The sequence below is a fragment of the Chaetura pelagica genome, unplaced genomic scaffold (assembly GCF_000747805.2).
Source record: "Chaetura pelagica isolate M959 unplaced genomic scaffold, ChaPel_1.0 scaffold67, whole genome shotgun sequence".
Lineage (NCBI taxonomy): Eukaryota > Metazoa > Chordata > Aves > Apodiformes > Apodidae > Chaetura > Chaetura pelagica.
This window is the reverse complement of record NW_009954107.1, coordinates 5795439-5820199: the sequence shown is the minus strand read 5'-3', so window position 1 is coordinate 5820199 and position 24761 is coordinate 5795439. Positions and strand designations below refer to the sequence as shown.

The 24761-nt window shown below is 39.2% G+C and overlaps 1 protein-coding gene across 1 annotated transcript in view; it reads right to left on the bottom strand.

Annotated features, from left to right (window-relative positions):
* The window catches only part of SCFD2 (sec1 family domain containing 2), a 203591-nt gene that overhangs the window by 152602 nt on the left and 26228 nt on the right, over positions 1–24761 (bottom strand). The window contains exon 4 of the mRNA XM_010002530.1: positions 18243–18370. Within this exon, the coding sequence (XP_010000832.1) occupies positions 18243–18370 (128 nt within the window). The remainder of the gene's footprint in view (positions 1–18242; positions 18371–24761) is intronic.

Below are 24761 nucleotides of genomic sequence, written 5' to 3'. Positions count from 1 at the left end.
CTTTCCCACCCTCAGAGTACCACCAAAAGAAAGTCCAACACATATGTAAACATAAGTGAAATCCTAACCTTAGTAAGTAATTAACTAAACTTACATTGGTATTAAAGAGTCCAACATTTCATATGTGATATTTACAATATCCATGGAACCACTCGGATCCAGGGTTCAAGAGTTCCAGAAATCTCCCTGGATAGCTGGCTGATGAATACAAGTGTTCCAGATTGGCGGTAATCGCAATTAAATGACTTTTTTTTGGCGCCTAAAACCTCACCACCTTTCCTGCTGCTTGCTCATAGGAAGAGCATTTCAGCATAACAGACTAAATTTAATCTAATCCAAACCCCACCAGCCCTTTATTTTTTTAAAGCCTCTGCTGCTTCAAGTCCTTTTGTGTTGCAATGTGTCAGATAGGTCCCATTAAATAAAAATGAGATGCCCAATATATCATCGTATTTCAAGTGTCATTTTCTTCTACAGCAAATCCAGAGATACACAGGCAGAAGATGGCAACTACAGGCAGAAAGGACTGCAGTGTAAGTGTCTTTCCCTGCACTCTCCTCTTCCTGCTCCATTGTGGTCATACTGCTCCATAACCCTACACCTATGCAGAGCCAGCTGTCTGACTCATGAGGACTACACTATGCTGACAAAGCATTTGTTCATTTTTTTAATTCCTGATTATAGGAAGAAGTATGACCTCAACCTCCCTTAAGGGGTCTAATCTTCCTTGCACAAACACTAAGAATTCCATATTGTCTGTGAAGTAGCCTTTGCCATTATAGTTATCAAGTGTAGCATGTGTGAACCATGTATGTTTATCCCAAACTCTGTCAACTACATCAAATCGTGACACAGCACTTGGTAAAAACATCTACTGAAAGCAATGTTAAAAAAAAAACACGAGAAACCTCAAAGCTTCAAGCCTCTTCCCAAGCACAGTACAGAGGATAAAATCAGTAGGTGGTCACTGGCAAGTCTCACAGTGAAACTCTAAAGTTAATAGAATACAGGAGGATGTGGAGCAGGGAAGGAAAACAGTAATGCTGATAGACTGATAATGCAGGTGGTGCAGGAATTGATTCAGCTAAGACTGTGAATGGTTATTTAAGAAAAATCTAAACATTTATGCACTAATGCAAGCATCTTGAGCAACAGAACAAAAAATAGTGTAGGGAAGGAAACTGAACACTACAGATGTAACAGAAATATGCTGGACTAGGTACTGAGCTACTGCTAAGAGCCAGTTCCATCCAGGAAACACTGAAAGTCAGTGGGATGAAGCAGCTCTGTATTTTAGCAATCTGATAAACTGAGGATAAAGTGTAAGAGATAACAGGGACTAAGCTACACTAGGAAAATAGAAAACTAATATTTCTGTCTAAGACATCATGAAAATTAGTTACCTCATTAGTCTTATATCAGGAATATGAAAAGCTTCAGGAAAAATGTTCAAGAAAAAAACCCCTTACATCACAGAGAAAAGTGGGATAAAATGCAAAGTACATTTATCAAATACTATCATGTCATACTTATATGTAATAAATTATGAATTAATTATAATGCACATGGATTTGGCATCGTATTAAGTATTCCATATTCATATTTAAGGGGGAAAAGACTAGGATTAGAAGAATTGTGAAATACCTAAAACTTCTAAAAGTAGATGGCAGGTAATATGCAATAGAGAGAAACTAGCATATAAAAAGTAAAGGTCAAATATTAATATGCTTGTGTGCACATGCACATAATTACAATACAAATTTTAGTACTTAACAGTGCCAAAATGGGTGTTGTCACATCATTAACATGGAGAAAAAACAGAAGTCACAGCTGGATTGTTTTGAGCACTGGACTAGTGTAAGTGGGATTAAACTGAACAGTATGGAGTGCAAAATTATGTATTTTGAGACTAGGATAAGTGCATCTGCTGTAAATTGGGAGTTAAAACCTGGAAATTACAGGAGGAAATTAAGTCTAGACCTCCTCATTGTTAAAAAGGAGGTACAATCCATACCAGGTGATACAGTTGCAGTAAAAACAGGGCCACACAAACACCTCAGTGCAAAGCTTCTCCTCTTGGAGCACTCCGTGCACCTCAAATCACCTCCATTCCTAGAAGTTTAACTCAAAATTGTGCTGCATGTACAGAAAGGCTACTAAAATGATTAGAGAGAACTTAAATCCAAATAGAAATGCTTGGCCTATAAGGGCTTCCCTGCTCCACTTGGAAAAAAAATTGAGATCTCTATAAATGTATGAAAAATTTTTACATTAAGGGTCAGTATCAGGACTAAAAGCAATGGGTATAAATAGAACATGTACAAAAGACATTAAGAAACATATTGCTGTATCAATCAGTCTTAAAATAGTAAAGACAAACAAATCAAACTTGTTCTAAGATGGGGTTTGATGACTGTCTAACCAGCAGTTTCATAAATGCTCACAAGACTTAATTCAATACAAATGGTCCCCTTCAATCCTTCACTCTGATGATAACTAATTTGTAAACATATTGGGACAAACAGACGTTGAATTCCACCTCTAACTTAGAAGAATTCCAGGCAGCTGTAAAGAGAACTAAAGATCACTTATGTTAATTTTTGAATTACAGAAGCTGTACCTTGTATTTAAAAAAAAATAAATTGGAATAAATCGCTTTCTGCTAAATATGAAAACATCATTACTGAATAGCAACATCTGCAACACTGTACCATATAGAAAAAGCACAATTAATATCACATACACAAATGATGATGTGAATAGTTAGACTGATGGGAAGAAACAATTCTACTACTAGTAAAGCAGATAACTCACATTAGACATACTGGGCCACAAATTACTAGCAAATGATATTAAAGATCTTTCAAAATTGTTTTTGAGTAGTGCAAGTAGCCTGAACGGAACAGAAAGACTTTCAACTCAATAGTTAAACAAAAAGTTAACCAGACAAACCACATATGTAGACACCAAGACATGGTTCCACAGTATGACTTTTTTCCATTTTAAATTAATGCTGCAGTCTACTCAGTGCAACATAGGCAACGCTTCAAGAAAATAATTATTTTTCAAGATAAATTTACTGGTAACGTACATTTTTCAAATTCAGAATCCCAAAGTACTTTTTTTTTTTTAAGTGAAGATTTATGGATGGATGAGGTGCCTAAAGAGCAAAGGTCAGAATTATCAGCGTTCCAAACATAAGAGTCCTTATTTTTTCATCTAACACTTAGTTAATTATCTCCACAGGGACAAGAAAGCAAGTAAAGAGTAAAGTACATTTTGTGACCAATTGAATAAATAAGTGGATGCTTTTCCAGGACTACAGGAACCGCCAAATACACATAGCTTTAAACTTAGTTCAATTTTATGCAAGTACATATTTGAGCTTCGCTGGCCAAAGCGCTTTTGCTCCATTTTTCACTTGACAGAACCACACAAACGAAATGACCTCAACACACTTGTGTGCACAGGCAAGATTTTTCAAGGCAGTAGGGGGCTGAAATATACCAAATATATTGTTTTCCTTGTCTGCAGCCTTAGGAATACAGAGCTGTCTCTCCCAGTAGTTTGCCTCTGATCATGTCCAATGCCGGATACTTGCGAGGAATGCAGAAAGCTCTCATACTCCACAACGCCAAGTGGACAACACTTCTGTTAAAGGAGTGGGATAGTTTGCAAACTAAGTGAAAGCAATTCAGTAGGAGGGATGACGCCCCTTATGTTTCCTAGTTAGTGTAACTTCCAGATGTTATGAACTTAAAATGCTTTTGTACTTCTTAAAAAGTTTCAGTCACTCTTTCTAACAGCAAGGGCCACAAAAATAATTTGATCTCAACCCTTGTTTAGTTAACTTCAAAAGTCGTCCTGTCCTGAAACTGTTAATAAAGAAGAAAAGAACACCAACTACTCTCTAGCTCTTTGGAGAGATGAAAAGTAGGCCAGTATGAGATGCTGTTTGGCTGGCTTCTCCAGAATAAGGCTCTGGACTTGATGAGCACTAAATCTTATAGAGGACTGAAAGCAGATGTCACAGGCTTATTTCTAGGAGCGTATGCTCATCTCCTGCTGACACAAACCCATAATCTGTTCTGGGGCTGATGGTCACTTTCAAGCCTCTCTCCCTTTTCTGTTGCAGGAGCACTTGTATTCAGACAACCCCACAGTCACAGTCATGAGCACAAATGGCAAGTCCTCATTAAGGCAACCCCAGGATAAGTCCATCTTGGGGGTCTGAGCAGCCCTGAAGTACACCTGAAGCAGCTTCCTGCTGCCTGCCCCCAGCAGGTCTGTGCCACTGACAAAGAGCTGTGACCAGTCTTCCTTCCTTGCTGGCCCTTACTGACCCCCATTCTTCCTGCCACCTTCTCTGCAGGACACAGGCACTAGAGCTCAGTCCCTCTTTCCTGCCTGTCATGGGCTTCCCAGTGCATTCCAAGTCACTCCAGAGAGACAGACCTTCAGAGAGGCAGAGCCTCACCTGTCACACGTGTGAAGCTGTGTACAGCAGTGGTTTTCAAGGATGTAGCAGCCATTGACAATGCTGGTAACTGTGCTGAGGTTTAGCAAATTCTGGAATATTGGCTCCTCAGAGCTTTGTTTTTAAATGCATGGCCACTGCAATCCATTACCTCCTTCTTCATGCACTCTACCATTCCATCCCCCCTTTTAACTGTTAAATCAGTTGGAACAAAAAAGTAAGAACCATCTCTAGCCTGCATCTACAACATTCTCTTGTTGCTCTCCCAAATACAAAAGCAAATTTCAGAACTGCTTGAATAGATAGGTGGAATCTTATCGTCCAGAACTAAGTTTCCTATGAGTTGCTATCTATATCAAGCTTTAAATTAAATACTGGCACACCAGTTTCTCAAATCCCCTTCTTAACTTTGATTAAACATGTAACATGGTTGTATTTTGTTACTTTATTTTTCACCTCTTCCACTTCGTTAATAAACACCGCGCACTAGGCCAAGGCCCAGCCAGAGGGTCTCCAGGCCTAGAAAAACAGTAACCCTTTTGAAAATAGTAATTCACTGTGAGTATAAAGCAACTTGAAATCTACAAGTTTGAATCATGTCCTTGATACTTTAAACTTCTTACAGAAATGAATCAACTTATTTGTGTTAAAGTAACATGCCCAAAGGATTTCAGGTGGCTTGTGCATGTCCTCATTTAGCACTAAGACATATGTTTTCAGACACTAAGTACTTCACCATGTTCTTGGCACTCTGTCCTGGAGAGAGGGAGGTTCTTGCTCTTCTTTGGTACATTATTCACAGGGCTGATTATTTCTCTGATGATTTCTGGAATATTTCTGCAGCTGAGAATGCCCTAACAATCATTTTGGGTGGTAAGCAAATAAACAGGGATGGAAAACATGATGCTGTATGAGTATGTACATATGTAATTCACCACGTCTCTTGTGTAACAAGTCATCCTTTGCAAGACTGAATGATGAGGCTTATACAATTATGCCAGGAAAAAAAGGACTGGGTAAGCCACCTGATTTTACTATATTGCCACATTCTGCCTCAAGTCTTACACTGAAGAGAATTCTCAAGCACACCGTATCTTTGGTTTATACCTTTTGGTATTGGCTGTTATGTGTGACACCTCACTCCTTTTATTTCTACAACATTTTCAGCTACTTTCTTCAAGTTTGCTCCCCCCTTTTTTTAACTAGATGGCTCCTTTCTTAACATAAAGAAATTCTGAAGCCCTTTCTGTTGTTTTGTGAGACATGCAAAGGTGCTTATTGCTGATGTCTACAACTGCTCCAGTATTCCAGCAAAGTGCAGATACCACCCATTTCTATTGGGTGCCAGATATACATCAGAAGTGACATCTCCCAACTCATATTCATACTCTCCTGCTGATGTCAAACACAGTCATTATGGGTGGCACACCCTATTAAATGAAGATACCACAGCACACAGCCAGTTGTATCTTATTTCCAACCAGGCTGCTTCCATAGATATAAATAACAGCAATTGCAGTAAATTTCCTTTGCTTGGACTTTATTTTTTCCTAAGTCTTAAGTTACCTGCTCTTGTGTTTTTAACCAAGTCTTGATCATCACAAATGGACAGTCTACAAGTACAGTGCCTTTGAAAAAAAGACAACACAAACCCTCAAATTCAAAACTTCAAAATATTTCAAGACTGAGAAGTCAGCATCAACAAAAAATAAAGTAAGCTTAATGAATAAAAGAAATCTCTAGTGTTAATCTGAAAAAAATACCAAATAAATTTTAGCAGAGTGCAGAAGATGGCGATACAATTACTTTGTTTCAGGAAATGGTGTTGGTATTCAGTAACTAACTAACTGTATTTTTTAATGCTTTACTTTTATACATATATACAAACAGATATAAAATCAGCTTATTTCAACATAGCAGGATTATTGATCTAGTTTTATACCTTCTATTAACTAGCGGGAAACCAAAAACTGGAAGAAGCGTTTCAACCTTTCCTGGGCAATTTGGTTTGTTTGATATAAAACTTGTTTGCTTAGACATGTTAGAAACACTGCAACTCACTACGGATTCCAGCCAATAAAAAATACTGCTACTTAGGACATCTCTCAAAACAACACTAGTTAGTAGTTTCTGCAAAAAATCAGATAGCAGTTATATGTGTTCAAAAGCTGATTAATCATTTTAAGTGAATTAACTATACTTTAGCACATTTGCAATTCAGAGATCCATAATTCAGTTTACACAAATAAAAGTTACTTCTACCATTTCTACTTCTATTATGCTGTATTTTAAAACTCTAAATATGAATTATATCGACTTATGACCTGCATTGCTCTCAAAGGAGATTATTTGACCTGACTGTGAAAATCTCAAAATTAACATTAAAAAAATCTTAAGAGATTGTGTTATGAATCACAGTCAGAACACTATTTAAAAAGGCAGTAATTTACAAATAATTTGTACGGCATGGATTTAAAAAGCTGTGTAAAGCATGACTGTAAGTATTAGGAGTGGATCTTCACATTTGTGATAAACCTTTATGCATGCTCTAAAATAAACTAAATATATTTGCAAGTAAAAGCTATTTAAATTTTTAAGCTTTTAAACCACAGTCAATTCCTCTTAAACATACACTATAAAAATGGTAACAAGGTACATTCACATTATATCTTTGTTTTAAAACTTCACAAATGTTCTTCTGTACAGTGATGTTTACTCCCAACTATTGTGAAGCTTATGTAAACTGTCTAGAGAAAGACCACATTAATATAGGGTTTTCACAGTCGTTTTTTTAAAGACAAAAAGACTTCGTACTGAGGTTAATATAAGCTTTGCAGTATTACATGAGCAAAGAATATAAATAATGAAATGATAGATTTGTGGAACTCCTGCAAGAGCAACACACTTCTGTTTTCTTTTAAAGAATTATCTTTAACTCTAATCACAACCAGACATGGAAGGAGACCTTGCCCCAAGTTCATATTTAAGTGTTTGGGTTTACTGTCTATAACAGAAATTGAAATTTAAAGGAAAAAAAAGACTTTATCCAAAAATTCCACACACATAGAAAGGCTATTATCACTACACTCCCTTCTTAAAAGGAAGAGCAAGGTTAGCTGAAGAGTCCTGCATCCATGTGCCAACTACAATTTAGTCAAAGATAATATACTACCAGCATAGTATTTCTCTGCTTCACATCGCTGCACAGGGTTCTTTGTTTCTCTTCCATCTGCTAACTGGTTTATAGCACTGAAGTAAGTGAGGTATGAGACACAAATAAGACACACTAAAATTTTCCTGGGGCTTGAATCATTATGCAACTTAGAGCACAAGAGACTACTTAGCATGCAGTAGGTTATTCAACGAACAATGACAAGGGAACTGTAAGAGACAAAAATACCTTTACAGAAATTTTCTAAAGTAACTTAACCTAGGAACTCTTATTTCCGCAAGAGTATTAAGTCACCTTAATACCTACCTTAAAAATAAAACAAGAGCTTAGAGGAAAACATGGTACTTGCCTCTTCAGAGTTAACTGAAGTCTTTCATTTAACTTGAAGTGTGAGTGGTTCCTATACCACACCTTTTTTTTTTTTTTTTTTTTTAAGGTAAGTTCAGATTATGCATAATACAGTAGTCTAGTCAATAAAACCAAACAAAAAACAACTCTGAACAACACTCAGTTTCCTAAACAAGAACAGCAAAAAGCTATTTACAGTCACCTGCAAGGAACATTGTCCTAAAATACTGAGGGAGAAATTTTGTCTCCAAATAAACATATTGCAATAGAGGAAGTACATGATGCATTACAAAACTTGTTTCTTTCTAATACTATTCTGAATAATTTCAGTTTTGGATTAAATTATCTCTACCAACCTGTTTTTTTTAAACTTTATTTCATTTCAATATAAATACACTTCACATTACCTATCACAGTCTGCTGTACATCATGCATATTTCCTTTAACCAGAAAGCAGGACTTAAGTCCTGTGACCACTCCCAAACGCATTTCCAAAAGCTGTAGCTGTTGTTGCGGTAGGAGAACCCAGTGGGGCTGCACATTCCACACCACCCTTTTCATCTCAACAATTAAAATGAAGATTGGTGTTTCAAGGTACTTTTTTCAGAAAGGATGTGTAAGATAGATTTTCTATCAACATTTTTTCCTCTTTTCTCTCCCCAATGAAACAGATTTTAGTGTGAAAACTTCCCAGAAAAACCTGCACTTCAGGGATCAAACTGATACTCTGCCATTAAAAATAGACAAACCAGTGCAGAAATAACAGGTAGATGTGAAGTGCTGTTTTCCTCAAGTCATAAAGGACCATAACCTCCTGAAACACCATTTGAGACATGGGAGACAAAGGAAAAGAAACTATTAAGCTGTTTAAAAGAAGAAGAATTGACTCATTCAGCTGAGCAGCTATGAAATCAAGAGTTGGGTAAGAACCTTCAGCTACCTAAAGCCACCCTTACTGCTTTAGACTTTTCTTCTTTCTCATGAAATATACAGTACTGTTCCATGCATTAAGACTTCCTTCACTTTTAAACTCATTGACATTAAAAAGTCCCAGTTTGTCTGGACCTGGCATAGTAACTCTTTTTCAGCCCTCAAGCTCTTGCCCAAATTAGAAAAACATGCATAAGAAGTCCTCTCATTTTTCTGTATTTCCAGTGTTTGAGCAAAGATCAACAAGGAGGATTAAAATTTACTACTTGCTTGCACACTTCTTCAACATTTGGGACACAGAACTTTCTAGTTCTCTTCTCAACTGCAGAAACAATAGCACTAACATATTTCATGCATGTCTGTAGATGCTCTTTTGCAGCAATCATAGTATTTAATTTTTCCCAGCCTTTATTTGAACTTCTCCTGTGCTTCTTCCATTTGGAATAGTCTAATAGTGTATCTGTGACCTAAAACCCTCTGAAGTTCAGGATGAAATATGTCTGTCAAGTTGAACATGGATCAGCTGCATAGCATTGCAGTAATGGAAGCAAACCATGCACTAGGTGGCACCAGCACAAACGCAGCCAGCAAGCAGAGGGAAGTGTTTATAATCCTCTACTTAAGTACTTGTGAGACAGCACCTGGAGTACTGTATGGAGTTTGCCACTCCACAGTACAATACACACTAGAGTGGGTCCAATGAAGGACACTAAAATGGCTTGGGGCCTAGAGAAAATTATGCACAAGAAATAGCTGAAGGAGACAGGCTTGTTTAGTCTCAAGATATGAAAGCAGGGAGGTGATCTACTTAATGTCTTCAAGCACATAATGAGGTATTACAGAGAAGACTAAATCAGACTTCTTGGAGGAGAAGAGTGAGAGGACAAGAAGCAATGGCCACACACTGCAACAAGTAAAAAATCAAACTGTACATAAGGGAGAACATTTTCTCTACAAGAGAGATTAAGACTGGTGCAGGGTAGCCAGACAGGCTGTGGGATTGCCATCCTTGGACGGACTCTAAATTCAGCTGAACAAGGTCCAACACCTCTAGTCTAACTCTTAAGCTGTCCTTGGTTTGAGCAAGGGGTTGGACTAGAGGACCCCCAGAGATCCATTCCAAAATTTTTCTACAATTCGTCCATATTTGTTGATACTCCTCATCCTGTGCTAAGCTGCAAGCAGTCATCAAAAAGGGCAAGTTTCCTGCTACGCCTTTTCAGGTAACTTCATTTCACAGAATTATTTCTCTAGGATGTGCTTGATAAGAAAGGATGCATATCCATGTTCTCAAAATGAGCCTTCTGCCACTGTCTTGTCTTTCTCTTTACCACCAAGCCTCTGCCACACTATCGTCCCCACACTAGCAATATCCAAGCCCAGAAAGCACTCTACTCACTGCTCAACTGTTTTGGTTTGGTTTGGTGGGTTTTTTGGCAGCGGGGGAAGGGCCACAGTGGCTCCGGTAAGAAGCTGAGAAGCTCTCCCTGCTCCAAACCCTGCCAAGGAGGTATTAGACAGACAACAGATTCACCTCAGCGATTAGCAGACGAAAGAACTGAGATAACACCTGAGCAGAGAAGCACTTCAAGAAGAGTTGTGCTGGAGAAGCAGAGCGGTGCTGCTGGTTGGTGAGAAAGAAGGGCAAGAAGGTGCCCTAGCAGACGTTTCCCTGCAACTCATGGGGAGATGGCAGCTGTCCCCCTGCACTCGTGGAGGAACCTGGTGGAACATTCCCTGAAAGCACCAGGAGGGGTGAACTTGGCCAGTGGACTTGCCTTTTGTGGAAAGTGGATTTGCTGCCAGTGGACTCTGACTGCCCAGCTTTGGAAGACCCCAGCACCAGGCAGAAGGGAGGATGAGATAATATATGCAAGCCCTGCTCTGTGTGTTGTCTGTGTCCTGGGTGTGTTTGATTAGTATGAAATTAAATTATTATTTTTTCCCCAAGTTGAGTCTGTTTTGCCTGGGACCTTAATCAGTGAAGAACCCTCCTTGTCCTTTGTCTCAACCCATGAGCTTTGTCCTCCTCATCCCAGAGTGTGTGTGAGGGGGGAGCTGAGCGAGTGGCCATGGGGCTGTTCCTTTGTTGGCATGTCAGGCCCAAACCATGACATCAACCTGCACAGGATTAAAACAAAGAGCATAAGTTTTTGCTCACACTTCACAAAGAACACATTTATTTCAACTATAGGAACACACATGTGTTAGACTGAAGAAAAAGGAATGAAGGATAAATTGCAATAGACACATATGAACATCACTCTTCACATATTGGTAACTCTTGATGAAGATGATCTTTTGGAATAGTCACTACCCAATTGAGAACCGTAGAAATAAATGGATATTATGTCTGTTTCACCTTGCAATGTTACACCAGGATGAAGTTCAGGGTCTCAGTGCTGTTGAGTATGGTTCATCTAACTAAATATATCCCATTTTCTAATAGTTACTCTAAAGTATGTTTGTTTTCTTTTGAGCAATTTTTTGTGTTCTCAAGGATGCTACCCTTATGCATCAAGACATTAGTCTGAAAAAGTTCTGAAATATCATCTTCATCAAGAGTTACCAGGGAAAATCCAACCCCACTGTACTCAAAGAGCATTCTCTTGGGAATGGAAAGGCCAATACAGAAGCCCCCAAATAGGAATGTACCCAAAACTTTGAGAAACACTTCAAAACTTTTCAAAAACATTAGCACTCCAAGAAGCTAAAAAGCCTTCCTGCCTCTGGGGATGAGTGTTGCAAGAAAACATCTGCTATATTGACCATCTCTGAGATTGGGAATAATTTGCTTCAGGTCAAGAATACATTTTTAGTTGCACTACAGGGAGAAATCAGGAACTCAGTATTGCAACAGGCTGGAAAAAACAAATCCACTTGGCTAAATAGTCCCACACTGCAGGACTTCTGTTACTTGTGATGAAGCAAAGAGCAGATTTATTTAACTCAGGAATTGCCTACTCAGGATCCAGGCTGTGCAATGGAAGGAGTTCTGGCCTGAGACAAGCAGCATGTCCTTTCCTTGGAAAAATGCCCTGAGAACACCAGTAAGCCCTTGGAGCAGCACTGTATGACCCAACATCAGGAACTGGGGACCCTGGACTAAGCCAGGCCTGTCTCAGTCAAATTGGAAGAGGAAGTTTTCCACTCCACGAGGATGCCTGGAGGGAGACTTCGGCTGCTACCCCACTGATTCTGCAGCTTACTACCCCAACAGGTTTAGAGACCAGTTAACAGGCAACAGAGAAATGCACATAAGCATCCCAACAACCAGTCTACACTATGATCTCTCTTCTGTGTAAAGGGGGGCCATAGTGTCTTCCAAGTCTGGCAGATACACAGGTACCCATCACTTACCTAGAGTTGTGCTTTAGAAGAGATTCAAACACCCCACAAACTCCTTTGAGCCCTGAGGTGCTAATCTGCCTTCTTTTGTAAAAGACCTCAAACTCAGACTGACACTGACTCACTACTTGTCACTATCACAGAACTGTCCTAATGGTTGGCCAGGGTAGATTTTAGATATCTGAGATCAGACTTGATTTATCTGCAAAGATATGTATGAACTTAACTACTTTATTACAGATCATTTGCTTAGCAGGTAGCTTTTATCCCTAAAGTTTATTCCAGGAATTGATGGTATTGATTCTTGAATATCTTTACACTGATCTTCTCAAAAATAAGCAGTATGTTAAACATTGTTTCAGTTTCATTGTTACAGTTTACAGCAACTTCTGATTGAAAAAAAAAGAAGCACATTTTACATTCTTTATATTCTTTATGTTTTTAGACAAGGTATTAATCTACAATTTCCCACCCATTTTAAGGTACTTGCCTAAATCAAAATGTTATTTCTTATATCCAGGCTAAAATTTCAGTATAGTCCCATTTCTATTTAAACAGATTTTAGAGTTTAATTCAATCCATGCAAACCAGCCCATCTGAAAAACTTCCAGACTCCTCTTTACTTCACAAAGCCTCAGGCTTTGCTAATTTTGTAGTAAGCTTTATTTTTTAAACTGTATTTGTACAGTTTGAATGGAAAGAAACCAAAAGGCTTTTATTCTGCTAAGAAGGGCTCGTGTAACAGCACACTGCACTTTGTTTCTGTTACTGTACCGAGTGCTTCGACTTGCACCAGTCTCCATGCCAGTAAAAAGACACAATAAAGGAATTCAGATTTGATCAAGGTTTACTGTGCTCTTTTCAAACAGGAGAGCAAGGGTGTTTCTAAAGCCACAAAAGAACATTTGTAGCAATGTTTTTACCACTGCCAAATACTATGCTAATAGCAAAGCTTTCAACAAGAGATTCATGGGCCACCACATTCAGAAGATGATTAAGATACACATCAGACCTATGAAGAACAGAAGAGGAAGTAGAGGAATGGAAAAAACAGTAACCTTTCCACGGTACTCTGAGTCAGGCTGCTGCCTCAGAGCAGAACTCCTTACACAGGCTCACTTTAAGAACTGAGCAGAAGCAATCCCTTTCCAATATTTACAGTCTCACTTGAATTTAGCAAAATGTTATAAATCTCACCAAAAAGCTATTCCGATGATCTTCTAAACTGTCTTCCAAATAGCTTTTCAAAAAGAGACTTATAACTTTAATTAAAATAATGTATGTAAATTCCAAGACTTTTATTATGCCAAAATAATGTACACCTACACGGTGGGATATCTGACCAGAAAATGGCAAATACTGATCCCAGAAATTTATTAACATTCACTTGGTTAAACACAAATGCAACTGCCTCAACAGCAAACTGGAGCTGATGTAGTTCTTAAAAAGCATTGCTAGTTGTTTTTTGAAGTGTGTCTAGCTATATAGGGAATATTTTAATGCCTTTTTATTTAAATGGGCAGCTAGCAAAATACAGCTTGACCTGTTTATGTGCAAACACATACTGTTTTGAGAAATGTAGCTAGCTGAAAGGGTTAAGGAGAAACTTAGATGTAACTATTATAATAGTACCAGGGCTTTAGTGCATTTATAACGTCCTGTAAAGCAGAGGCCCAATGTCAGCAAGCCCAAAGCAATACCAAACAAATACTCCCCCAAAAGTCAGTACTGGCAGCATTACTAAACTCCACAGGAAATTACATCTTCAAAGCCCATATACCTATGTATGTATTAGGGACGGAACAGATTAAACAGTAAGTAAGCTGGATGTAGAACATGTAAAGCCTTTATACAGGCTGGAATTCTGCACTGTGCTTTGCCTGCCTTCTCCAGGCTAACCTCAGAAAATCAAATACACTACATAGCTATACAGCTCAGCTTCTGTTCCATTAGGAAAGAGTAAAATAACCTCATAGTTTTGATTTCTAGTTGTTTTTATGGATTACCACTTGGTACTTTGTCTTTCTCTGTGATGCAGTTTCCTAAGACTTGCAATTCCTCTTTAAAAAAATAAGACTTTCAAACGCTTGCAATGAACAGTTCTGGACAGCTTACTTGCCTATGTTGCTTGCTGAACTTTGTAATGATAACGTAGTTCTTTCATTCACAAAATGAAATTACAGATAAAATACACACTTTCCTCAGACATGTATGGAAGAATAAAAAAAGTAAATCTTCCTTGAACATGGTATAAGACCTCACCTGAAAATCTGAGTATGAGACAGAGACAAGAAAAGGAGATAATCCTGCTCTATTTACAAATGTCATGGCAATGGTCTTAAATTTTATAGTGGGCTTGCTCCAAAACTTAATTCACAAAAACTTTAAATAAAATGTTGCTACCTCATCTTCAACGACCTTCTCTCTACACTTATCCCTTCTGAAACAGTCAGTGGGACTTCCAGACATCACCACTACCATTTTCCTTGCTACAACTAATACAATTACTATGAAAATCAAGAACACCTGAAAGTAGCACTTCAATCTAGTCAGCTCAAAACATATGGCCAAAAGTACTGGATTCCTTTATTTCTCTTTCCTCTTCTCAGAATTCCTCCCCTCTTTCCACTCCTGCAGATTTCAATAGAAGACAGAGTTCCAGTGGCCTGCAGACATTTGGGGTTGTTGTTGAGAAGAGGTGTCCCCTTTTGTAGTTCCCCTACTCTCCTTGCCTTTCAGGAGGAGGACACATTCAGAAGATATTAGCAAACAAGAGCTTGATCTGTGTGTCCTCCCACAGTGTTGGTGCTCCTGCCACACACAGCCATGCAAAGAAAGAGTAAAGCTGGGCAACAGGCATGTTGCTTGCAGGGAAACGTGGGCAAGCACATGCACACATCAGACTATAAGCAGCCTTTTGAAGCCCTGAAAACAACATAATTTCTTTTCCTTGCACTGAAATTACGCACACAGGATGGGAGAGAGTTTCTTATCACTGCACAGGGCTCCCATGCTGCCAGTGTCACAAGTGATTCAGGTAGGTGGCCACTGCAGGAGGGCTCAACTACACCAAATGGAATTAAAGTTTTGCTTTTAAATGTGATTCACTCCTTATTTCCAGGCGGTAAAAAAAAAAAGCAACAAAAAGTAGTAGTAAGGAAAATATTCTTACCACCTAACAGAGCTGGTCTTAGAAAAGAGAGTAAAAGGCAACTTTCATGCTAGAAAAACTCTGACTTTCAATATTAGAGCCATAAAAAAAACTCAGAAAATACCTGAAGTCTTGGGAAAACCAGTGTGCAACCCACCAGGATATTCTGATACAGACCAAACCTGATGTAAAATCACAAAATATCAGGTCTAAGCACAGAGCAGAGTGAAAGTATTTCCTTTCTATGCAGCCAGTGTTGCCTCTTATCACAGCCGCAGAGGAAGAAGCCTTTCAACTAAACACACTAATCGGGACCAGAAAAGGCCACTAGAATTTTTCCTTCTCAGCAAAAGCAGCAACGATAAACAACACAATTTCACGCTTCCCTACAAAGAAGAAAGATGGTCTGCAGCATGATGAACAAGCAATGAATGCTGTAAAGAGGGAGATCATTAACAAAAATGTGTCATTGGACAATGTGACATCTGGGTGTGAGTTTCAGGTTTTCTGTACTTCAGTTAAATAAGGAGTTTTGATTTTGGTGACTGTAGTGTCCTTATTCCCTTGTTTCTCATTTTACCCCTGTTTATCATTTACAAGGCTGCCTTGAATTTTTTTCACCCTTTGAAGTTAAACTACAAAGTTTTAACAACTGATTATTATTCTGGTGCAAGATAAATTAACAATTCACAAAATAAATAAAGTTCCATAAACATTAGTAAATTACAGCTATACTTCAGCAAAAAACAAGTCTCAAGAACTACAGTGTCAGAAATTTGTTTCACTCTCAACTCTTAAATGTTTCTACATAGCACTATGTTGGGCCCACCTACAGCAGACATTTAGGCTGCCATCACAAGTGTCAGCTAATATGATTAACAACCAGCTTACTGCAGCCTCCACTGGATAACACAGAGAGGGGACAAAGAAGAAAGGGTGGCTAATCTAATAATTCACACAGAGCAGCAAAGGTGGCAGATAGATTGTTACCTCTCAAAGATGGGAAGTAATTACTTCTAAAACAAACCTGATTTTCAACATTAATTATCTTTTTTTTTAAGGCATATGTAATAGAAAAACAGTGGGGGCTTCTTAATTTTATTACAATGAATACACACACACACATTATCCGTGAAAGCTTAAACAAGATTTTATTATTTACTGTGCCTTACCTCCTTCAGACAAATTCGTAACAGCACTCTCACAGCTGCTCCTTTTCCATTTCCTTAAGACAGCTTACAGCATTACTCTTGCAGAGATCTAGTATTTCTGACTAATAATCTACTAAATGCATGCTCTACATATTTGCAAAGACCATACAATACATGAAATATTATAATTGTTAAGGTTCATGAGTTGGCTGTACATCTAATTCTTCTTCTACAATATCTTGGCAGTTTACTCTACAGTCCCAGATAAAAGTCTAATATTATTATTCCATGAGGACCTTCCTCTCCTGATGAAAAATTCAGCATAAAACAATCTTACAGCACGTAAAATGCAAAAAATTATCGTGATGTAGAGCAGTACCAGATTTTATAAGCCTAACATTTGATCAATTCCTGCATTTCACCAGGTATGGTAGATAGCAAGAATGAGGTTCTGAAAAAAAGCTATTAAAAGTCATAGCATCACAGAATCATTAAGGTTGGAAAAGACCTTCAAGATCATTGACTCCAACCATAGTCCAACTACCACAACCATTAAACTACATCCTGAAGCATCACATCTAAATGCTTCTTGAACACTTCCAGGGATGGTGACTCCACCACCTCCCTGGGCAGCCCATTCCAATGCCTCACCACTCTTTCAGTTAAAAACTTTTCCCTATTATCCAACCTAAACCTACTCTGGCACAACTTGACATCATTTCCTCTCGTCGTATTTCTAGTTACTTGGGAGAAGAGACCCAGACCAGCCTCTACAACCTCCCTTCAGGCAGTTGTAGAGAATGATAAGATCTCCCCTGAGCCTTCTCTTCTTCAGTCTAAAGAACCCCAGTTCCCGCAGCCTCTCCTTGTAGGACATGCCCTCCAAACCCCTCACCAGCCTCACTGCCCTTCTCTGGACATGCTCCAGGACCTCAATGTCTTTCTTATACTGTGGCGCCCAGAACTGAACACAGTTAAGTTATGGCCTCACCAGTTCTGAGTACAGGAGCATGATCACTTCCTTACTCCTGCTGGGCGTGCTATTTTTGATACACGCCAAGATGACTGCTGGCCTTCTTGGCCTCCTGGGCACACTGCTGGCTCATGTTCATAATGTTGTAATTTGTATTTTTAATGTTTGAAGAATTCAGGTTTAAAGACTGCCCAGATATGGCCTTCAGCTTAAACGCTCCTGAGCATGGCAGACTTATTTCACCTAAACCTGCTACCTGTATACTGTAATCATATGCAAGATCTGCACAAATTCCATCACATTGGCTGCTATTTACAACACCTGCTTTCAGGACACAAATCCAGCAGACTTTTTAAGAGCAGACTTGTAAAGAATAGCCAGATTCTCATGCTTTGCAGAATAAAGACAAGCAGCACTGCTAACCATTTGCATGCCTTTAAAACCCTCCTTCAGAGAATTCCATTGCTTCACCACTGCTTTCAGCCTTTTTAAGGTTGTTGTATTTAAAAGAAAACACTTGCCTCCTATTTACCACAAAGACCCTATGGTAACCATGATGCTCACCTGAAATCTCTTGACAAGAATGGAGATGAATGAAGGATGTTGGCTAGTTTTCCCCAAGAGGGCTAAGTGGAAGAGGAGTTGACATCATCTTTCACATTACCACTAGCTAGGTATGTCAAACTACTCACCCATGCTCATCTTAATAGGTAAATTTTCTCTGCTCGCAGCCTCCACAAGGTGTCTCCTAGCCTCCATCACAGCTTCCTTCTGCTTGAGGTTCATGAAGGACTCCCAGAGAGCTTTGGCAGCTGCATCACTAGAAGAAAATGACAGGGCTACTCTAAACATTGCTTGAATAATGGAGTAGGCTTAAGACAACATTTATATTTTAAGATGAGTGCCTCTCCTCTGAGGTGGGCAGGATAGAAGCAGAAAAAAAATACAGAAAAGCTCGACTTTTCTTAGTGGAACAATTGCTACAGTTTTATAGAAAAAAGTCTAACTTTTTTGCTACCAATTATAAAGGGTTAGAATTCGCATATTAATAAGCATTAATAAGAATGTCAGCCTCAAAGTAACCACTACTGTTCAACCATGGAAATATCAAAACCAGTCCAAACTTCTTCAGTTACCAAAAAGCTATGGAAAAGATGGGCTCTAACTTCTGCATGAGCATTTAAATCCCAAAGCCAGTACTTCCAAGGCTGCAGGCTGTTGGTATGGTTTAATGAACTTCTGTCCGTTTGGGTTTCATGGATTCTCCTTAGGTGAAAAGAATAACCCCTACCAGAATGGTATAACTGTCCTTACGGATTTCCTTTTTATTGTTGCTGTTGCTAAGCTTAAATTAGGAATTTGTGTGGCCCATCTGCACTTAGTTCCCTGTCATTCTCTGTCCTCCAGGACACTGTTTTGTTGCTGTTGTGAATGAATTTAGTGTTTTCTCAGTATGGGGGGAGGAGAAGGGAGAAAAAGTGGTCGCCTGGGGCTAAAGCCTCACATTGGGATTAATTTTGTTAAGATTTTTTAAATTATTATTTATTTTCTTTTTTAAAGAAAAAGCTTCCCTCTGGTTCTTCCTCAGGAGACATTTAACTCCTAAGTATGTTTTGATGTCATTTACAACATGCTTATAAACATGCCAAAACAAGCTTTGTTTCACAGAAAATAAAAGAGCCCAACAATTCATTTGATACCTATAACAGAGCAGCTGTGCTTAGGCTCTGCTGCAACGACAAGGTTGTAGTTAGCAAATCTTTGCTATCTCCCAAACCAGGTAAGAGGATCACCAAGCCCCACTCCTGTCATCCCAGGGACCCACATCCTCTGTCAAAGGACCGTGGGAAGAAGGTTGAATTACCCTTCTGAACAAACCACAAATTAATAGGAAGAGCAAATTTCATCCTATTGCCATGCCTTAAGAAACGGGGAAAAAAAATCAGATGACCTGACACAGTCTTTCCATTTCTCTTTCACAGTGTAACTTGACCTTCCTCTACCGATGGAGGCAGGAGGCAGCTATAGATAGCAGCTCCCTCTACTCCATTGCCAAGTGTGATCTGAGCACCGATGCAGTGCACTGCTTGTGGGCAGCAGCTTCACCAGGAAAAGCACATTGATTTATAACATATGATAGTGCAAGAAATAAGAAAGATCTTTCCAAAGCAACTAAATGGCAAACACAATCTCACTTAAGTAATGGATCCTTGAGTATGCTACCTTTAAAGACTATTTATTCAATTATTATGATTCAGTACTGCCCACTCAACAGCACTTTTAAATGCAGCCTGTTGATCCAGTTCACATCACATTCACAGGGTATGTCTCACTGTCATTTACAAGCATGCCTGAGGTTTGGATTGCAAGAGGCCAGCACTTTGCCTGTTAATTAATCCCTTCCTGAACATGCAGTTCCAAATACAAACCTATAGAGAGATAGGGAATTAGGCCTACACCAGCAGGAAGCTAGTTTTAAAAGTACTTTTTTTTTTTTTCTTCCTATGTGAAAGAAAAGTCAAGATTCTGTTTTCTAAGATTTTTAACCTGTTCTCATTTTCCCAATTCTGTTCATCACAAATATGATGGGAGAGTCTCACATAAACACAGACACCAGGAGCTAAGACTTTGAAACAAAGGGAAACAAACAATATAAGGAAGCTAATGCAAAAGTCTCCCAATTTTTGCAGAGGTTTTTGTAGTGTCATTGTTCTTACTCCTGCACTTCATATTTAGCAAATAATGAAGTATTGAAAATGAATCCCTAAAGCATCTATAGATGTAAGTAAAAGTCAGAATGTACATAATATGGTTGCACTGTTTTTCTATCTTATTTGCTGCTCCCCTTTTCCACACCATGTTTTGATCAGTTCTGTCAATTCAGACTGCAAGGTCTTTGAAAGTAACATATACTACACTGGTATAATTACTGCTGCAAGTCTGAGCTCCAGTTAATACTTCTAGTTGCTCCTAGATTAAACAATAAAACCCCTGCAAAATAACAGACTAATTATTGTTAACTTAAAAGAAACCTAATGCACTAAAACAAAATGGGGAGGAGAGGGAGGGAGCCTTGCTTTTTGCTTTGTAAACTCTTTCCTCCTACTGTAGACAGAGTAGTTTTTGTTTAATCCTAAATTCCTAAATTTGCATGATCCCTGAGAGTTGCTTTAGCACACCAAAAACAGCAAAAAGCAAAACAAATGTGGTATAGCTTAAAAGCAGATGGGGGCTAACCACACTCCTGTGTGCTTGGATCTCTGTGTAATCCACTGAGTTTCTGTAGACATTTTTCTTCCCACTGCTTTGCAGAATACATTGTGGTTTAGGTATCATATATAGAACAATACATAAACAAGATGAAATCAATATATATTAATAGCTCACATACATAGCCAATTGACTACGTCAGTCAACAAAAAGCAAGAGTTGCCATGTGAAGCCTTTTCTTTTTTAAAAAAATATAACAGGTAAAAGATAAACGAAAGTACATTTTCTGCTGAAAATGCTTTCTCTGCTTCCCCTCCACTACCCCTTCAGAGGAGGGCTTTTACTTTGAACAACTGCCTGCTCTCTAACTTCATCAATGAGAAGACAGGAAGAGCTGCTGGGAACCAGTCAGGAGGATGCAGAACAGGGCTCGTGTTGCCTCTTCCCTGATCTGAGAAGTTCCCGTAACATTTTCCTTTTAGAAATTTCTAACAACTGGAAATGAGATTATCTTATCCTCTCCTTTTTGTGAGACATCTGTCTGAGACTGCCTTCCAGGTGTTGTCATAGTGCCCTTCCCCTTCTTTTTTTTGCCATCTGCAGTTCCTCTGCTTCTGCCCTAACCCATAGACACTGGTGCTGCAATCAGTGATTTGTATGGGATCCACTACTCCAATTCTAACTTCTCCTTCCTCTTTGTGCCCCCCTGGCATCAGCTCACGACACTCTTGCATTCTTTGACTTCCCAAGGATTATTTAATGATTTTGCCTGTTATCTAGTGAACTGCTGCACTCTGAAAGTACTTTTCTGAAACTAAATAGATTAAAAAAATAATAATGTTATGTATTACAAAACCTTTGAAGATACTGTCTGAGTCATGCTGTTTTGCTTAAGAACAAATACATTATTTACAGTTACACTATAAATACTGATCAGGAACTCTAAACTGCCTTTCAAAACAAATGTCCCAACAGGTAAATATTATAGTGCACATTTCTGTGCATCTCTATTACAAAATGTTTTGCAGGGAACAGTAAGCCTGACAAAGAGGAGAGAGCACTAAAATTCTGGGATTTTTGCCATTAGCCAGTTTCATCAAAAAGCTTAGAGTTTTGCTCACAGGTTTTGATACCCTGCCCTACCCTTGTATCATTACGGTCATAGTAGCAAATCAACCAGCCATGTCAGAAAACAGAATATAATTTTTTTTTAAAGTGTAGCAGTTACCTGGTAGAAAAATTAGAAGTTTACTAAATCCAGACACCTAAAAAATGCAGCTTTCCTACTTCTGGTATTGGCACACCAGTTTTCAAAGCTCAATCATTAAGACAAAGAGGGAAAAGGACCAAATTGTCAGCACCATAGTCTGTACTAATCCTAAAATGAGACATCAGCTGGCAATAGTACCAGGAAAGAGGTGCTGCTGAGAAGCAGGCCAGAAAGACTGGGCTGTTCTATGCTGACCAAAGATAGCTGGACATGGTTCAAAGCAGCTCTAATTTGCAGCTTCCAGAGGCACCCTTTCTGTAAAGAAAGGTAGGACAGATGGAAATATAAAACTAAAAATCAAGGATAAAACAAGTTAGCTGGGAAGGGGCTAACTAGCTGGCTTCCCAAATGTACAGACTCAAAGGAAAGACCACTCAATGAAGTCTGCTGTTCAGTGGTAGCAAGATGCCCCGGTGGAAAGGCCAAAGCCTTAAGCAGAAGTAAGGGTGCAGCTTGGTAAGCAGTTCTTGTGGTGATGGTGTGCTATCTTCAGCAACACTCACTGCGGGGGAACTTTTTCTCATTCCCATGAGCACCCCTTTCAACTGTGGCAACACGTTCTGTGTGAGACTATGCATTGAATCAGACAGGAAAAAGTCAGTCATTTTTAAACACAGCTTATATGCCTGAACTAGTTTGCTTGATCTAGACAATTACATGTTGATAATCAAATGCCTAATCCTGAATCTGTTAAAATAATTGTAACTTATTCTCTTGATCTGGTCTGTTCCAGTCCACAAGGACAATACCCCCAAGGTTATCTGACAGGCAGAAAGTGCCCCTTTTTCTGACTGTCTGTAGGCTTAGTGGCAAAGCTACTAATTTTGAATGCATTTAGAGGAAGTTGGTGGCACTGGGATTTGCTGCTACCAAGCTGGAAGTAGTAGCCTGGAAATAGGTGAAATAAAGTACTAGTCAATGAAGAACAAACTCTCAGACTAGATGCAAACCTAAAGACAAAGAGAAATCTGGGGACACTTACTGCCCTGAGGGGACCAATGCACAACACCACAGTTTTAGACTTGGTTGAAATGATGATATGCCTCTTGCTTCACACCACCAGTACAGAACGATACTTACTTCCCTTACTGCATTAGGTCTTGTATATTATTTATAAATTATTAAAATATGGTCTTTCAGGTCACTAATGCAAGAACAAGAAGCCCATACTAGAAAATATGTCCATATGAGTCCAGGGCAGAGCCACAAAGATGATGAAGGGAATGGAACATCTCCTTTATGAGGAAAGGCTGAGGGAGTTGCGTCTTTTTAGCTTGGAGGAGACTGAGGGGCGACCTCATCAATGTTTACAAATATGTTAAGGGGGACAGAGCCAGGCTTTTTTCAGTGATGACCAGTGATAGGACAAGGGGTAATGGATGCAAACTGAAGCATAGGAGGTTCCATGTGAACATCAGAAACAACTTCTTTACTGTGAGAGTGACAGAGCACTGGAACAGGCTGCCCAGAGAGGTTGTGGAGTCTCCTTCACTGGAGACATTAAAAACCCACCTGGACGTGTTCCTGTGTGATGTGCTCTGGGTGATCCTGCTCTGGCGGGGGGGTTGAACTGGATGATCTTTCAAGGTCCCTTCCAACCCCTAAGATTCTGTGATTCACTAAGTGTTCACCAATTACAATTCTGTTTCCAGATCCATTCTAAACGCACTTAGCATTTATAGCATAACAAACATTTTCTTTCAGTTACATGTAATCTTTGCTGTGTCCCCAGACTTACTGAATTGCAGGTCCAAAGTCTCTCCCATAACCTTTTCAAAGGCCAAATTTTAGAAGTCAGTACCTACATGCAGTTTCCTTTCCAGATCTCCTGTAGCTCAAACTAAGACAGAAAAAGGTGAATTTGTACAATTTTGTTTTGGTTTTAAACTGCTTGAGGTCAGATAGACACACAGCCTAAATCAGAAACAGCAAGTAACCAGGTGGAAGACATCATATGAGCAAGACGTTAAGGAAGGACAAATAAGCAAAGGTGGTTATTTCTACACTTTGCAAAGGACACACATTTTTCAGCGTAACAAAGCAGTTGTGTTTGGACTTCTACATATGAAAAAAATCAGAAGGAAAACTGTGATAGTCTCTAAATGAGACAGATTCTGTGGTTATTGCATCAGCAGAACTTTCACCTTACGTCTACACAGCTTTACAGCTCAGACATGCCTGTGTACTTTCACAAGAGGAAGGGAGAAGGGAAAAATTCAGTAAAGACTAAATTAGAGCTTCATTAATACCACAAAGCTGCCCAAAACTGAGTGACTGCTGGAAAAACTGAGTGTGCTGCCAAGGTATCTTTTGCAGTGACTCACATTAATTTAAAGAAGCTGCAACATCGACAGTAAATCTTCACAACACAACGCCAGGGTGGTTAGCAGACTGTTACTACGAAGGACAAATCCATGGCTGGCAATATGTCATCCCAATACCAACAAACCAAAGAGCAACACAAGCCTGCGATAAGATGCAACGATTTGGCTCTGAGCCTGGAGCGAGGGGCCATGTATCAAGAGACATCCTCCCTCCTCCAATTCCTCCGCTGTTTCAGAGAGAGCGGAGGCTGCACCGGATATACTGCAGATTCCTGAAGACAACTGTGGGGGGACAGCCAAGTTCTCAACTGCACCCCACTCCATGCACAGCAGCCCCACCAAAAAGAATAAACAGTGACACATGGAACAACCTCCCCTGAACAGGCCCTGCTCTGCACCACGGGAAT